The 17,498-nt window shown below is 46.3% G+C and overlaps 1 protein-coding gene across 1 annotated transcript in view; it reads right to left on the bottom strand.

The window, feature by feature from the left end:
• rab26 (RAB26, member RAS oncogene family) overlaps window positions 1-17,498 on the bottom strand; it is a 395,187-nt gene that overhangs the window by 159,167 nt on the left and 218,522 nt on the right. The window contains exons 3-4 of the mRNA XM_080206134.1: window positions 12,371-12,412; window positions 8,031-8,097 (exon numbers count right to left, since the gene is read on the bottom strand). Coding sequence (XP_080062260.1) covers window positions 8,031-8,097; window positions 12,371-12,412 — 109 coding nt within the window. The remainder of the gene's footprint in view (window positions 1-8,030; window positions 8,098-12,370; window positions 12,413-17,498) is intronic.

Below are 17,498 nucleotides of genomic sequence, written 5' to 3'. Positions count from 1 at the left end.
ATGGAGCTGAGTTCTCAAAAAGATCAGCCATGATCTTACTGAATGGCAGAGCAGGCTCAAAGGGCCTACTCCTGTCCTAGTTCTTATGTTCCATCATCAGATGACAAAGACAATGGGTGGAACTTTCTGGCTGGTGGGATGTTCCAATCCAGCTGACAGCGCAGTCCCATCATTGATTTCGTGGCAGAGAGGGGTGCATTCAATGGGAAACCCCACTGACGATGGTGGACAGTCTCCGTCACGGTGAAACACGAGCCATCACCAGTGACACTTCTTCAACCAAACTTTTGATCACCTCTCCTCCTGTTAAATTTTGTTTGACAATGTTTGCTAAGTGCCTTGTGATATTTTATTATGTTAAATGCACGATATAAATTATTGCTGTTGCTACTGAACAGATCAATTGGCGGCACAGTGGTTGTCACTACAGCCTCACAGCACCAGGGACCCAGGTTTGATTCCCAGCTTGGGTGACTATCTGTGTGGAGTCGGCACATTCTCCTCATGTCTGCGTGGGTTTCCTCCGGGTGCTCCAGTTTCCTCTCGCACTCCAAATGTCATGCTGGTTAGGTTGATTGGCTATACTAAATTGTCCCTTAGTGTCGGGGGTTAGTCGGGTAAATAAGTAAGGTTATGGGGATGGGGCCTGGATGGGATTGTGGTCAGTGCAGACTCGATGGGCTGAATGGCCTCCTTCTGTACTGTAGGGATTCTACGATTCTAATATAAAAGTTAATATCAGAGCCCAAGACAGGAAGAAAGTCCGGATTCAATTGGAACTGTTCATTCCCTGGAAAACCCACTCAGCAGATACAAACTCTGAAGGCTTCAGCATTGCATGATATGTGGGAGATCAGCAATTTAAACACCACTGCAGGGTTCGCCTTCAAACTAAGATCAGTACATTGTTGTCTTGACAACATTGAACAATGGGATTTATGCATCATGAGTGATGGTTTTTAATTGCTTAGACTCAAACCTTCAGAAGAAAGACTACCAAAAGACAGAGCATATAATCGATAGGGCTTAAAGGATGGAGTAAATAACACCAAACTGGAGGAACACAACTCCATTTATCATAAGCACTCAAATGAATACAGACCGAAACCATCCTTTGTTATACACCTTCCGAACCGGAACTATCCTTCCAGCAAAAAGCCCCACTTTCAAACAATGCATCTCTCCTATACATAAGGGATGACATGAAGATGCTGGTGTTGGACTGGGGTGGCACGGTAAGAAGTCTCACAACACCAGGTTAAAATCCAACAGGTTTATTTGGTAGCACGAGCTTTCGGACCGCTGCCCCTTCATCAGTGGCCACTCACCTGATGAAGGAGCAGTGCGCCGAAAGCTGGTGACTCCAAATCATAGAATCCCTACAGTGCAGAAGGAGGCCATTCAGCCCATTGAGTCTGTACTGATCACAATCCCAGCCAGGCTCCATTCCCGCAACCTCACACATTTACCCTGCTAATTCCCATAACGCTATTCCCAGGCGAGGTGGTAAAATTCCGGCCTCTCTCTTTCACCTTCTTCCCTCTAGTCCCTGCCCCCACTTTCCCCAGCTTCACTTCAACAAAGTATAAGGGAAGCACCTTCCAATCTGTGGATGGCTCCATTTTTATAAAGCGTTACGGTCACGCTGTTTTCTCTGAGGCCAGTAAACCCTGGGCCAAATTCTCCCCCTTCATCAGATTCCTGATGCCCCACCGATTGGGGCGCTGGTAAAAAATCAGGATTCCCGCTGGGCATCATGGCAATCAGGATTCACCCAGCCCATCCTGCTGTCCCTAATCGGGTTTCTGCCCATTACAGGAGGCAACCCCAATTATTATGCAAACCAGCTCATTGTAATACAATTGTAATAGTTAATGACTCTAACCCCATAACCCCACTCACTGCCCCAGCCCCCATTCACCCACCTCTCCCGCAGGAAATGCACCAGGCAGACTTTGGTGCTGGCAATGACTGGCGTGGACCTGGTATCCTGGACCCCAAGGGTCTGGGGGAGCACCACAACAGCAAACAGTAACATCCTCTCTCCCTATCACTGAAATAATGGGTCATGTCTTTTGGCACTGCCAAGGCAAGTGGCTTGAAGATGGGCATGAGTAAAAAGTAAAGGCACCAGAGGCCCAGATAACCATAGGCTGTTCTCCCCCTTCATGGGGACAGCTGACGGTGGTGATTTTAACCTGAAGATCACCCCACCTGAAGGAAGGGGCAAGGTTGGGAAGGTGGACATAAGGGTCTAAGAGGGAAGGGGAGCTGAGTAGGGGTATGAGGGAGAGAGGGCCTAACTAGAGGTCTGAGGGAGGGAGAGAGAAAGAGAGGGAGAGTGAATAAGACAGAGTGGAACATACAGGGTGGGATTTTACAGCCTCACTTGTCCCAAAACCATAAAATCCCAGCCAAGGTCAACGGACCTGCCCGTGGTCCGCCACTTGCACGCTCCGATTCCCGTGGTGGGGGGGCCAGTAAAATTTGGGCCATAGAAACAGAGACAGGAAGCGCGTGAGAAAGAGATGGTAAGACAGGGTAATGGACAGGGAGAGAGTGATAATAGAAGGTGAGAATGAGAGAGAAAGAAATTTAAGGCAACAGGGATAAAGAGAGAGGAAAGAGAATGGGAAATAAACAGGAGAAAACAAGCAGAGACTGAGAAACAAAGAGAAACAAAAGAATAATTTGGAGAGAGATAAAGGAAACATTATGTCAATAGTTACAGAAAAGCATTTCTCTACTTCAGTGGTTGTGTGTGTCAATATAGATGACAATAAAACCATTCGTTTTATGTCTCCACTTTGAAGAAAACAACAAGTGAAAATATCTGTTGTCAATAAATATGAGACGGGTAGTTTCGGGAAATAAATCTCTTTTGACAGGACAGACTGATGAATTTTATTGAGGTTTATTGATTCTGGTTTTCAGCATTGTTGACTGATCTCTTACTCGGTGTTGAGTTTGCGAGGGGAGTACTAGGAGACAGTCATTGCTCTCTGAGGGACTGGACCAGCCAGGACAGAGATGTTCTCTATTAAATCGCCTACGCTGTTGAAACATAGAAACTAGAAGCAGGAGGAGGCCATTCAGCCCTTCAAGCTTGCTCTACCATTCGTTTTGATCATGGCTGGTCATCGAATTCAATATCCTGACTGCTCCTTCTCCCCCATATCCCTTGGCCTCTTTAGCCCCAAGAGCTATATCTAATTTCTTCTTGAAATGTTCTCATCATCACAGAATCTCTACAGTGTCATTTAGCCCATTGAGTCTGTACTGACCACAATCCCACCCAGGATCTATTCCCATCACCCCACGTATTTACCTTGCTAATCTCCCTGACATAAGGGACAATTTGCCATGGCCAATTAACCTAACTTGCATATCTTTGGACCATGGGAGGAACCCGGAGCACCCCGACGAAACCCACACAGACACGGGGAGAAAGTGCAGATTGCACAGACAGTGTCGGAGGGTGGAACTGAACTGGGTCCCACACTGTGAGACAGCAGCGCTAACCACTCTGCCACCGTGCCGCCCACTTCAACTGCTTTTGGCTTCAACTACTTTCTATGGTAGCGAATTCCCTTTGGGTGAAGAAATTTCTCCTCACATCAGTTTTAAAAGATTTACCCCTCATCTTCGAATTATAACCCCTAGTACTGGACTCCCTCCACCATCAAGAAGATTCCTTCTGAACCTACCTTGACTAACCCTGATTGAATTTAATAAGTTTCTATAAGATCCCCTCTCACTCTTGTAAACTCCAGTGAATATAATCCTAACAGATTTAGTTAGGATTATATTCCCAGGAATGGCAGGACTGTGTACAAGGGACATCCTGACGACATGGTTTTTTCCTGAGTATGATGGGACACATTATGCTACATAATTGTTGTGATTCCGTTATAACCATAAATCCTCGGCTGATCTCCCAGGATACAACTGAGGAAGTGCTGCACTTTCAGAGGAGCTACCTTTTCGGATTAGCCATCTCATCTCTCTGGTGAATTCACACTTGCTTAGTTTTATTTATTTAGTAGGGTCACAAATAGGCTTACTTTAACACTGCAATGATGTGACTGTGAAAATCCCCCAGTCGCCTGTCCAGGTACACTGAGGGACAATCTAACATGGCCAATGCACTGAACCAGCACTTCTTTCAGACTATGGGAGGAAACCGGAGCGCCTGGAGGAAGCCCACGCAGATACGGAGAGAACATGTAGACTCCACACAGACAGTGACCCAAGCCGGGAATCAAATCCTGGTCCCTGGCGATGTGAGGTAGCAGTGCGAACCACTGTGCCATCATGCTGCCCATTTGTGTGTGAGGTACAGTGTATTGGGTACTTGGTAATTATTAGTAATTGATGGGGACTGAATCAGCAAACATGGCTGGCAGTCTGTGACATTTTGTTGCTGAACAGAGGAACATGGGAGCAGGAATAGGTCACTTGAGCCAGCTTCATCATTCAATAAAATCATGGCTGATCAGGTTCTAGTCTCTGATCCACCTTTTTGTCTCACCCTTGACTCCTGTGCTGAACAAAACTCCAACTCTGCTTGGAATGAATTTAAAGACCCAGCCTCCACTATTCTCTGGGAATAGAATGGCAACACGGTGGTTAACACTGCTGCCTCACAGTGCCAGGGACCCAGGTTCGATTCCCGGCTTGGGTCACTATCTGTGCGGAGTCTTCATGTTCTCCCCACGTCTGTGTGGCTTTCATCCTGGTGCTCCAGTTTCATTCCACAGTCCACAAGATGTGCTGGTTAGGTGCATTGGTCATGATATAATACTCTCTCCATGTACCCGAACAGGCACCAGAGTGTGGGACTAGGAGATTTTCACAGTAAATTCATTGCAGTGTTAATGTAAGCCTACTTGTGACACTAATAAAATAAACTAAAACCAGATGTGGTCTCACCAAGGCCTTGTACAGCTGCAGTACAATTTCCCTTTTTGTAGACTCCATTTCCCTTTCAATAAATGCCAATGTTCTATTTGCTACCCTAATCACCGCTATATCTGCATACCAATGTTATGTGATTCATGTATCAGGACACCTAGATCCCTCTGTCTCATCACATTATGCAATCTCTCTGCATTAAATAGTATACTGCTTTTCGATTCTTCCTGCCAAAGCAGGTGAGTTCACATTTACCCACATTATACTCAGCCTACCAACCCTTTGCCCACTCATTTAACCTGCCTATATTCTTTCTGCAGACTTGCTATCTCCTCTTTACACGTTAAGGGTTATTAGGCTGTTAAATCCTATTGGCAGGCAGTGGGGTATGTGTGCCGCCTGCCCTATAAATCCCTTACTTTAATTTATTAATGTCACAAGCTAGTTTACATTAACACTGCAACGAGGTTACTGTGAAAGTCCCTTTCATCACCACACTCCGGCACCTTTCAGATACACTGAGGAAGAATTTAGTATGACCAATCTACCTAACCAACACATCTTTGGACCATGGGAGGAAACCGGAGCATCCAAAGGAAACTCACGCAGACACAGGGAGAACGTGCAGACTCTGCACAAACAGTGACCCAGTGTAGAGAAAAATCGACTTAATATAAGGTAGGTCCATTCAAAAGTCTGATGACAACAGGGAGGAAACAGTTCTTGAGTCGGTTGGTACGTGATCTCAGACTTTTGTATCTTTTTCCCGACGGAAGGAGATGAACATAGAACACAGAACATTACAGCACAGTACAGGCCCTTCGGCCCTCAATGTTGTGCCAAGCTATGTCCAATCCCAAGGTCAAGCTATCCCACTCCCTATAACTCTGGTGTGATCCATGTGCATATCCAATAACCGTTTGAAAGTTCCTAAAGTGTTCAACTCCATTATCACAGCAGGCAGTCCATTCCACCCCCCAACCACTCTCTGAGTGAAGAATCTACCTTGGACATCCCTCCTATATCTCCCACCATGAACCTTATAGTTATGCCGTCTAGTAACAGCAATGAAAAAGAGTATATGGGCAGCATGGTGGCACAGTGGAGAGCACTGCTGCCTCACAGCGCCAGGGACCTGGGTTCAATTTCAGCCATGCTAAATTTTCCCTTAGTGTCCAAAAAGGTGTATGTAAGGGGCAATTAGTGGAGTTACAGGGATAGCATGGGGTGTGGACCTGAGTAAGATTATCTGTTGGAGAGCCAGTGCAGACTCAATGGACTGAATGGCCTCCTTCTGCACAGTAGGTATTCTATGAATAGAATTAAATGTGTAACAGTCCAATTTTATGTTAACATGGTAATGGAGAATGGTGACCTAAAGGTGAAGCTTGGTTAAGAGGTGCGTGTAAATTAATGCAGTCCCACGCTCCTGATCTAAGGGCACCTGGTGTGGAGTGGGGCGGGGAGGGAGGAGGACCTCCTCATGAACCTGCTCCTGGGTCTGGCAAAGCGTGCCATCTACAGGTCCAGGCAGCGGGCGATCAAGGGGGATATCCAACTTGACTGTCTGCCCCTCTACCACATTCGCGGCCGGGTGTCCCTGGGACGGGAGCATGCAGTGTCCGGGGACACAACTGATGCCTTTCATGCTCGCTGGGCACCACAGGGATGGGGGTGCATTATTGAACCCTTTAATCACATTTTAATTTGATGTTTTAAGTTTCCTTTCCGCTTTGTTTTTTTGTCCTCTCTTTTGAGGGAGCCGCCCCTTTTGAGTTGTCCCTGAGTTAATTTGATTTTGTTCATTTGATTGGGGAAAAAAAGAGTTCCCTGATTAAGGATCCAATTGAGGGCCAATCAGGGAGTTTTCCTCTTATATTTAACCGGGAGTGTCAGTTCCTCTGACACCCCCCTGGGATAAACTGCTAGCACTTTGGGTACTGCTGTTAGAGTTTGTAAAGAAAGGGATTTTGGTGAAGAGATGTCTGCCTCTGAAGACTTATTACACTTGGGGAGTGGGGAGTGGGGAGTGGGGGGTTGGGAGTTGGGTATTGGAAGTGGGAATTTGCTACCAACACCACACCTGAACTTCCACCTCTCACTCCTCACATCTCTGTGTCAGCAGCACTCCATTCTAAGACTTGCCTCTAACTGTTTTGCTATTGAGGTGATCAATTTGGTACACACTTTTGAGATTTGATTGAAATAATTTGGTAGCAAGGAATGTTCAGAATAAAGCCAGCGCCTACTCCGGCCTGGCTAGCGCAAGTCAAGCGAGAGTGGAATTAATGCTAAAACGTGCTCCCACCGGTGGGAGTTACATTCACCATGCCCCCACTTACCACTCTCCTCCTTTTGTGACATCTGACATGGCCCCACTCATTGTGAAGTGTCCCTTATTCTACTGCATAAGAGTTGGCCATTCTGAGTTGAGATGAACAGATACATTTTAGGGGTAGCTAGATTGACGCATGATAGGGTGATATGTGGATTAGGAGTCAGCAGTGGCCTAATGGCATTGTCACTAGACCAGCAATCCAGAAACCCAGGGTATTGGTCTGAGGACCCGGGTTTGAATCCCACCACAGCAGATGGTGAAATTTGAAATCAATGTAAATTTAGAATTAAAAGTCTAATGGTGAGCATAAAACCACTGTCAGTTGTCATAAAACCTATCTGGTTCACTTACATCCTTTAGGGAAGGAAATCTGCCATCCTTACCTGGTCTGGCCTCCATGTGACTCCGGACCCACAGCAATGTTGTTGACTCTTAACCACCCTCTGAAATGGCCAGAGAAGCCACTCAGTTCAAGGGTTAATTAAGGATAGGCAACTAATGCTGGTGTAGCCAGCAATGCCCACAAAAATAAAGGAAGTGAAGAAAGGGCAGTGGGATGAGGCCAAATGGCCTATTGCAATGCTGTAAATTCCATGAGTGGAATTTTCCCGGGAATCGTAGTGGGCGGGAGATGGCCCATGCAAGGTCCGTTGACCTCGGGCAGGATTTTCCGGCCTTGGGGCGAGTGCAGTCAGAAATTCCCATCCTATGTGTTCTGTATAATATTTGCTATGAAACACACAATGAAACACATTCGCAAGTGGCGGTTACTCCTTACCATGGGCATCTCGATAATAAGCGTGAGTCACACTGCGGAACCTCTCCTGTCCGGCTGTATCCCAGATCTGCAATAAGAAGGTAAATTCCATGAGCTTTTCTTGTTAAGTCTCCTGTCAAGAGATCAGCACTTCCATCAATTTGATCCAAATCCAATTTCCCTCCCCCCCGTTGCATTGTGTTATTTCAAATCAGTACAGAAATGGGCAGTCACAGAATAAAGAACAGTACAGCACAGGAACAGGCCCTTTGGCCCACAAAGCCTGTGCCGATACGTGATGCCTTTCTAAACTAAAGACCTTTTGCCTCTACGCTAATTTTATTTATGACACACACCAGTGTTGCAGTCACAGTCACTGGAGGTGATAAAGCTCAGTCGTGCTATTTCTGTAACATATCATTTGGAAGATGTTCTGGCATCATCTTTGTCACTTCATAAAATCCTACAGTGCAGAAGGAGGCCATTCGGCCCATCGAGTCTGCACTGAACACAATCCCACCCAGGCCCTATCCCCATAACCCCATGCATTTACCCTCAAAGCCCCCCGACTCTAAGGGGCAATTTACCATGGTCAATTAACCTAACTCACGTGTTCTTTCGGACTGTGGGAGGAAACCAGAGCACCCGGAGGAAACCCACGCAGACATGGGGAGAATGTGCAGACTCCACACAGACAGTGATCCAACCCAGGAATCGAACCCGGGTCCTTGGTGCTGTGAGGCAGCAGTGTCACCACTGCATCACTGTGCCATACAATCTGTTCACAGAATGGGAGAGTGACTAGTCGTAGGTTGTGGTCAGTAGAACTTGCCTTCTTTCTGAGTTGATGTTGTCCTTGTACTAATGCAGCCTACCCAGGTTATTATCTTATTAAAAGAATGCAAAGAAAATAGGCAGCAAATAGTTAGACTGGAGCTGAACAGTAGCACCTTAACAATGCACATCATAGAGAATAAAGCCCCAGGCTCTCTCTATCTCTTTCAAACCCTTCTTAAAAGTTGACAGCTTTGACCAAGTCTTTGGTTAGTCCTCACACTGTAACCTTCTTTGGCTCCCAGAATAGGTGGCACGGTGGTTAGCACTGCTGTCTCACAGCGCCAAAGACTCGGGTTCGATTCCCAGCTTGGATCACTGTCTGTGTGGAGTTTGCACGTTCTCCCTGTGTCTGCGCGGGTTTGCTCTGGATGCTCTGGTTTCCTCCCACAGGCTGAAAGACGTGCTAAATTGTCCTTTAGTGACAGGGGGAACTACAAGAGTAAATGCATGGGGTCTGACGTCTTTTGTATTAGGTAATACATCAGTAGAGCAATGTGGGACACTTTCCAAGGATAAAGCCATTTTTTAAGCACTTGTTCCGTCAGCAATATGTAACAGTGGATTGAAAGTCATGCCCATTGCATGCAAAACTCTTCACCTTGCACTCCTGATTAATAAGGCTGCTCACGAGTTGATGAATGGCCCTTTATACGTTTATGAAGAACATAACAAACAGCAGCAGGATCAGGTATTGAGTCTATCAAGTTGATGTCAGTTCAGAAAGAAGGCTTGTTCTACTGACTGCCCCAGGGAGGAATCTACAGCTAGTGACCCTCCAATTTTGTGAGCAAAGGTGATGCCAGCAAGTCTTGCAAATGATACATTACTTTCACGTGTTCTTCCACTCAGTAAGATCACAGCTGACCTGCCTCAGCTCCACCTTCCTGCATTAGTTCCCCATCTCCTGATTCTCTCTTTTCCCTTGTATGAGATGCAGAGGGAGCCAACGCTGCTGCTATTTTAGTTTGCCAAGATCACATGTCCGACGTTGTTCCGACAATGTTGTTAACGTTAGCACGTGACCAATATTTACTCAGCCATTTTTATTACAAATTATCCAGCCTAATGTAAACACAGAGATCAGTTTGCTGAATCCAATCGATTTACGGACTTCTCTCTATTAGCCTCAGGGATAAGGATTAGAATTTTTTGGATTAGCATTTAGAGTTCGGCCATACGAATGTTCAAGAAGTTAAATACTGTGTAAAGAGATTATCCTAATCTCATCAGCACAAACTTCATAGAATGGGAGCAAGACAAAGAGGATTTTTTTTGGTTTTGTTGGAGGTATACCCAAGGTCAAAATAGATGACATTTACTTCACAAAGCCATAGATCGCAAGACACGCTGGGAGGAAGGGGAGGGAGAACAAACGGTCAAGTAACATGGTGAGCCGGTAAGACAGGATAAAAGTCGGGAAATCGGGCTCATGCCTGATTTCTCACCTCTCGTGATCTTGCTGGGCTCGGTCTGCCAGTGAAGTCAGCCTCGCACCCAGGAAGGGTGACAGATCTCCCAGTTTACTCTGTACACTGGATAAAGTTTCTTTATCAATGTCACAAGTAGGCTTATATTAACACTGCAATGAAGTTACTGTGAAAATCCCCGAGTCACCACACTCCGGCACCTGGTCGAGTACACTGAGGGACAATCTAGTATGGCTATTGCACCCAACCAGCACATCTTTCGGGCTGTGGGAGGAAACCGGAGCACCTGGAGGAAACCCACGCAGACACAGGGAGAACGTGCAGACTCCGCACAGACAGTGACCCAAGTCAGAAATCGAACCTGGGCCTCTGGCGGTGTTAAGCAGCAGTGCTAACCATAGCGCCGCCCATCAAGATTGGGGTGCCTGCACAATGGCGCCCCTAGATCTCAGCAGCAAGCTTCACGGGCGAGCTGATACTTCACTCCCCTCTATCCCCCCCTGGGGATATTCACATTAAGGCCCCTGCATTGCACAGAGCGCCATAAATTACCATTATTTACCTCGCTGAAAAAAACTCCTGTTTTCTTGTCCATTTTACACTTGGAATTTTTTGGAGAAAATTCCACCCATTGTTTCCTTGGAGAAGTGAATAATATCTCATATAAATAATGTGACCAGGGTTTCTCATCTCTAGTCAGTCTCACATAATGGGGAGGTAAGGCTATTAATCCAGAAACTCAGCTAATGTTCTGGGGATCCAGGTTCAAATCCCATCATGGTAAACGGTGGAATTTGGATTCAATAAAAAAAATCTGGAATCAAAAATCTACTAATGATTGTGAAACCATTGTTGGAAAAACCCATTTGGTTCACTAATGTCCTTTAGGGAAAGAAATCTGCTGTCCTTACTTGGTCTACAGGTGACTCCAGAGCCACAGTGATGTAGTTGACTCTCAACTACCCTCGGGCAACTAGTGATGGGCAATAAATGCTGGCCAGCCAGCAATGCCCATGTCCCATGAATGAATTAAAAAAAAAACAGATGCTCTTTCAGTAGACGGGAAAATGCTTAAAGATGATGACTCAAACCTCAAATAGAGGGTTCCTTCTTCTGCATGATATTATCAGGAGGGTGGGGAGGGCGGAGGGTGGGGGCCAGGTTGGAGGGGGTGGTATGTGCTGCTTGCTACAATTCCTAATCATTCTATCTCACAACAAAATTTAAAGAGCATTAACATTTCTGTTTGTTTCTGCATAATGTAAGTCCCGTGGTGTAAAACTACAGTCTGAGCTGTTAGTTTTCAGCTCACATACATATGCAACAAACCCCAAGGTGAGCTGGACCTCAGTTTAAAGGCACTCAGAAGTGAAAACCTGATTATTCCAGCAATGGAACCAACAATCTGCAGGAACTGGTCTCTCTGTAACACCTGGCTTCACTGAATCTAGCAAGTGCTGAGGATCCTTTACAAAGCTGCCGATCAATATCAATAAGAAGTCTCACAACACAAGGTTAAAGTCCATCAGGTTTATTTGGAATCACAAGTTTTCAGTGCGCTGCTCTTTACTCACCTGATGAAGGAGCAGCACTCCGAAAGCTCGTGATTCCAAATAAACCTGTCGGACTTTAACCTCGTGTTATGAGACTTCTTACTGTGCCCACCCCAGTCCATCACCACCATCTCCACATCATGAACAATATCAAGGATGTGGCTTTGCCCATTATCTAACTTTACCATTTCTCACAGGCACTCAATGGATTGAAGTTCATTTATTAGAGTCACAAATAGCGACTCGGGTTTGATTCCTGGCTTGGGTCACTGTCTGTGCGGCCTGCATGTTCTCCCCGTGTCTGTGTGGGTTTCGTCTGGGTGCTCTAATGTCCTCCCACAGTCTGAAAGATGTGCTGCTTGGCCATGCTAAATTCTCCCTCAGTGTACCCGGACAGGCGCCAGAGTGTGGCAACTATGGGATTTTCAAAGTAACTTCATTGCAGTGTTAATATAAGCCTACTCATGACACTAATAAAAAAAACTTTAAACATTAAAGCTTCTGCTTGAAAATTAAAACACGTCGGGTGAGAGGACAGACATACCTGTAGCTTCACCTTCACATCATCCACGTTCAATACTTTATTCTGAAAGAAAGAAATGGAGACAAAAAACTGAGTTGTATTTTACAACCTCTTTTCATCTCAAAATAACAATGCAATTGGCACAAAAACAACTGGTTTGCGGTTCTGTATTTATTTATTATTTCCAGACTGGACAACAGATTAAGATTAAATCTCTCCATGGTCCCACCCCTCACCATGTGTGTGACATCTTCCAGCCTTAACCCTGCGACCAACCCCCTCTCCCACCCACCCCAACCACCCCCCCCTCTGCTCCAGATATCCGCACTCCAATTTTAATTGCTCCATCATTGGCGGCCATGCCACAGGTAACTGGGCCCTTTGTTCTAGAATTCCCTCCTTAAACTGGCCTGTCTCTCTCTCCCGCAGTGTTTCTTTAAACCTATGACCATGCATTTGGTTACCTCACCCAACAGTTAGATCCCATCAGGCCCTGGGGACTTATCTAATTTAGTGCATTTTGAGACGTCCAATACCTCCTCCTTTTTGATATCAACATGATCCAGAATATCTACACACCCTACCCTAGTCTCCTCATCCATCAAGTCCCTCTCTTTGGTGAATACTGAGGGAAAGTATTCATTTAGCATCTCGCCCATTTCCTTTGGCTCCATGCATAGATTCCCTCCATTATCCTTGAGTGGACCAACCCTTTCCCTGGCTACCCTCTTGCAGTGTACATACATATAAAGTGCCTTAGGATTTTCCTTAATCCTGTTTGCCAAGGACTTTTCATGACCCCTTTTAGCCCTCCTAACTCCTTCCTGAAGTCCCTTCCAATGTTCTTTATATTCTCCAAGGGCTTCATCTGTCCCAAGGCTTTCAGACCTTCCGAATGTTTCCTTTCCCTTTCTGACAAGGCTGTGTAGGAAAGACAAGAGCAGCAGATGAATGGGAACACCACCATCTGCAAGTTCGCCTCCTCACCACATCCCAATGCTGAATTGGAATTGCATCTTTTTTTTATGTTGCTGGGTCAAATCACTGAAACTCCCTCCCAACAGCACTGGGGTGTACCTATACCACATCGCTGCAGTGGAAAAGAAGGTGATTCATCATCATCACATTCTCAAGGGCAAGAGGAGGTGATAGCCCAGTGGTATTATTGCTAGACTATTAATCCAAAAACTCAGCTCATGTTCTGGGGCTCTGGATTCAAATCCCACCACGGCAGATGGTGAATTTTCAATAAAAAACATCTGGAATTAAGAATCTACTGATGACTGCGAAACCATTGCCAATTGTCAGGAAAAATCCATCTGGTTCATTAATGTCCTTTGGGGAAGGAAATCTGTCATCCTTACCCAGTCTGGCCTACATGTGACTCCAGAGCCACAGCAACGTGGTTGACTCTCAACTGCCCTCGGGCAATTAGGGATGGGCAACATATGTTAACCAACCAGTGACACCCCAGGGGCAGCACGGTGGCATAGTGGTTAACACTGCTGCCTCACAGTGCCAGCGACTTGCGTTCGATTCCTGGCTTAGATCACTGTCTGTGAAGTCTGCACGTTCTCCCTGTGTCTGCACGGGTTTCCTCCGAGTGCTCCGGTTTCCTCCCACAGTCCGAAAGACGTGCTGGTTAGGTGCATTGGTCATGCTAATTTCTCCTTTAGTGTACCTGAACAAGTGACAGAGTGTGGCGGCTAGGGGATTTTCACAGCAACTTCATTGCAGCATTAATATAAGCCTACTTGTGACACTAATAAATAAACTTTCACTTTATGCCCCATGATCGAATTAAGAAGGACACCCATTCATTGCTGGATTACTCTGTTGCAGTGTTAGATATTGGGCAGTGCAGTCGCACCCCTGATGGTAAGATATTCCAACAACCTTCTGAGTGAGCAGTGCCACTATCCCCAATGGACACAACCCTGAATGTGATTACAGTGACAGACAGGAAACCCAGATTCCAGAGCTTTTCTATTCGGCAGCGATCATTCCCCGGTGTCCATCAGCAATCCAACTTTTTATAAAAACTCGGTTTAACAAAACACGAGACGATGTGAAGAGAAGCTCCAGAAACAAGACAGATGCAACCAAACTGAGTCAACACACTGAGAAGGTGAATAAAAGAAGTGTTGTATCACCGATAGACAGCATTAGAGAATGAATTCCCTTTCATTATGTCATCAGAGGCAGGAAGCAAAGAGGTTTCATTGTGGATGATTTCCACTCAGCTATCAACAGCCCGAGGGAGATCATTAGCCGCCAGATCGGAACGTACACTAATGGTTCAAATCATATGGTGTTCTGGGAGTATTTTTCCCTCCTTCTGCAATGTGCGAAAGCATCATTTAGACACAGAAACCTGTTTGTATCTCTACTCAACGGTTAAAAATGGGTCTTTTAAAAATCCAATCAGACTGTCCTCTGCTACAGGCACTTGTGCTTTCCCTGCGTATGTTAGCAAGAAATCAACGGTCACCGTGCGATGAGTGTCTTTTGCTGTGGCTTTGCGAATGGGGTGTGCCACAGTCAGTTCGAGGTAAATAGGGAGTCTGAAGCTGGCTTCTCCCAGCTGCGTGACTTCAGAGCGCTTGAAAATTGTGTGCTGATTGCTCGGGTATTTGTGCATATCCCTCGCTCTCTCTGGCAGACTTTTGACACATCACAAGGGTATTGTGAATATTTGATCAAAGCTGCCATTCACACACACATACGCACACGCCAGGGAGCATGAAAATCCATCGACCGGAAAGGTTAGCTCTCTCCAATACTTCAAAGCCTGTCCCGGTTTGATTAAACATAGGGATGGAAGTGGGCCATTCAGCCCCTCAAGCAAATTCAGTCAGATCTGCACTCATCCACCATGGCTCCATATTCCCTTACCCAGTAAAGCTGCGAAGGAAGCAGAGGCTTTGGAGAGGGTGCAGAAGAGGTTTATCTGGATGCTGCCCGGATTATGAGCCATAAGGAGAGGCTGGACAAACTAGGGATGTTTTCTCTGGAGCGGTGGAGGCTGAGGGGAGACCTTACAGAAGTCTATAAAATCATGAGAGGTACAGATAGGGTTGACAGTCAGAATCTTTTTCCCTGAGTTAAAATGTCTAATACTAGGGGGCAAGCAGTTACAGTGAGGCGGGAAAGTTCAAAGGAGACATGAGGGGCAAATTGTTTACACGGAAAGTGTAGGTGTTTGGAACACGCTGCCAGAGGTAGTGGTGCAGGCAAATATAATAAGGGTGTTTAAGTGGCTTTTAGATAATCACATGAATATACAAGGAATAGAGGGATATGGACCAAGGACAGGCAGGAGGTATAAGTTTAACTTGGCATCTTGTTCAATGCAAGATTGTGGGCTGAAGGGCCTGTTCCTGTGCTGTACTGTTCTATGTTCTATCTCAGATGTTAGCTGGACCGACCCCGGCATCAGTGGTCATTTCAAGAAAGGTTTCCATAAAGATTTTGCAGCAGGAAGTCTTTCCTGTGTACCGGAATGTGTGGCATGGATGGGATTCAGCATGGCAGGACCACAGGGATGGGGCAGGGGAGGGGGCCTGGGTGAGATACTCTGTCACAGAATCGGTGCAGAGATGATGGACCACATAACCTGTTCTGCACTGTAGGGATTGTACAACCCGTCGAGCCTGCTCCACCATTCATCATGATCATGGCTGATCATCCAACTCAATAGCCCAATCCTGCTTTCTCCCCATAACCTTTGATGGCATTCGGCTCAAGTTGATGGTGGATGGCTTATTTATATCATGGAGGCACATCAGAAAGTGGCAGTGCCAGTGATATGGGCAGCACCCTGCTGTGTGCCAGCCACTTCACCCAGCAAGGCCCTACTGGCACAGCAGACAAACTGCACAAGGCACAGTAGGCCACAATGGACCCAGGAAATCACATTTATCCCTCATATGGGAATCATTGGTGGTCAGGACCCTCATGGGTAGCATTTTGGGTCAGAACCCCAGCACCAGGGTCAAATGGGGGTCATGACTCCAGACCACGTGGGGAAACAAATCACTTGGTGCAGTTTCCCCCAATTTACCTAATAGGAGGCCCACCCAGCTTAGGAGCAGCACCCCACAGTGCAGGGAGCACGAGAGGGTGAATGAAACAGAGACAAAAAAAGACAGAGACAGAGAGCGAGAGAGAGAGAGAAAGCACCTCCATTCTTTGGACAAAAGTTATAAAACTTTTACATTTAAAGATTCCCGCAACCCTGTACGTCCACCCTGCCAATCTCCCTGAGACTAGAATTAATTTAGCATCGCCAATTAACCTAACCCTCACATAGAACATACAACATAGAAAAACTACAGCACAAATAGGCCCTTCGGCCCACAAGTTGCGCCAACCATATCCCTCCCTACTAGGCCTACCTATAACCCTCAATCCTATTAAGTCCCATGCACTCATCCAGAAGTCTCTTAAAAGACCCTCTGGAATTTGCCTCCACCACCACCGATGGCAGCCGATTCCACTCACCCACCACACCTTTGGACTGAGAGACGAAACTGGAGCTCCCAGAGGAAACCCATACAGACACTGGGAGAACGTGCAGACTTCGCACAGACAGTGACCCGAGGCTGGAATTGAGCCCGTATCCCTGGTGCTTTGAGGCAGCAGTGCTAACCATTGTGCCAAATTAGCATAAAACGGGATGATGCCATGAAACTGGCATGCCTGGTGATCTGCCTGCCCCTCTACTCATCCCTACTTTTCAGCCCTAGGACCAACTATCAGCCCACAGTAGCTCAACCTCAGTTAAATCAGCACAGCTTTTATCAAAGTTATGAATGACAATCTGATGTGACTGTGGCAACAGTAAACTAGCCCTCCTTGTTTTTTTGCTTCCTTTTGACATGGTTGATCATATCGTGCTCTTCCAGCCTCTCCCCATAGTTGTCCAGCTGGATGGGACTGCTCTTACCTGGTTTCATTCATACCTATCTAATCTTGGCCAGAGTATCTCTTGCAATAGCTTCTCTTCCTGCTCCTGCACCATTAGCTTTGACATTGCCCTGCCCCAAGCTTCTAAGCTCCCATTCCCAATGACGGTGGGATGGGCGAGCCAAGCAAAGCAGTGTAGAAATTGGTGGAAGATCACACCGGGGCAGTGAATGGCACATCA

The sequence above is a fragment of the Carcharhinus amblyrhynchos genome, chromosome 18 (assembly GCF_965287045.1).
Source record: "Carcharhinus amblyrhynchos chromosome 18, sCarAmb.v2.hapA, whole genome shotgun sequence".
NCBI classification, from domain to species: domain Eukaryota; kingdom Metazoa; phylum Chordata; class Chondrichthyes; order Carcharhiniformes; family Carcharhinidae; genus Carcharhinus; species Carcharhinus amblyrhynchos.
This window is presented reverse-complemented; position numbering and strand designations above follow the sequence as displayed.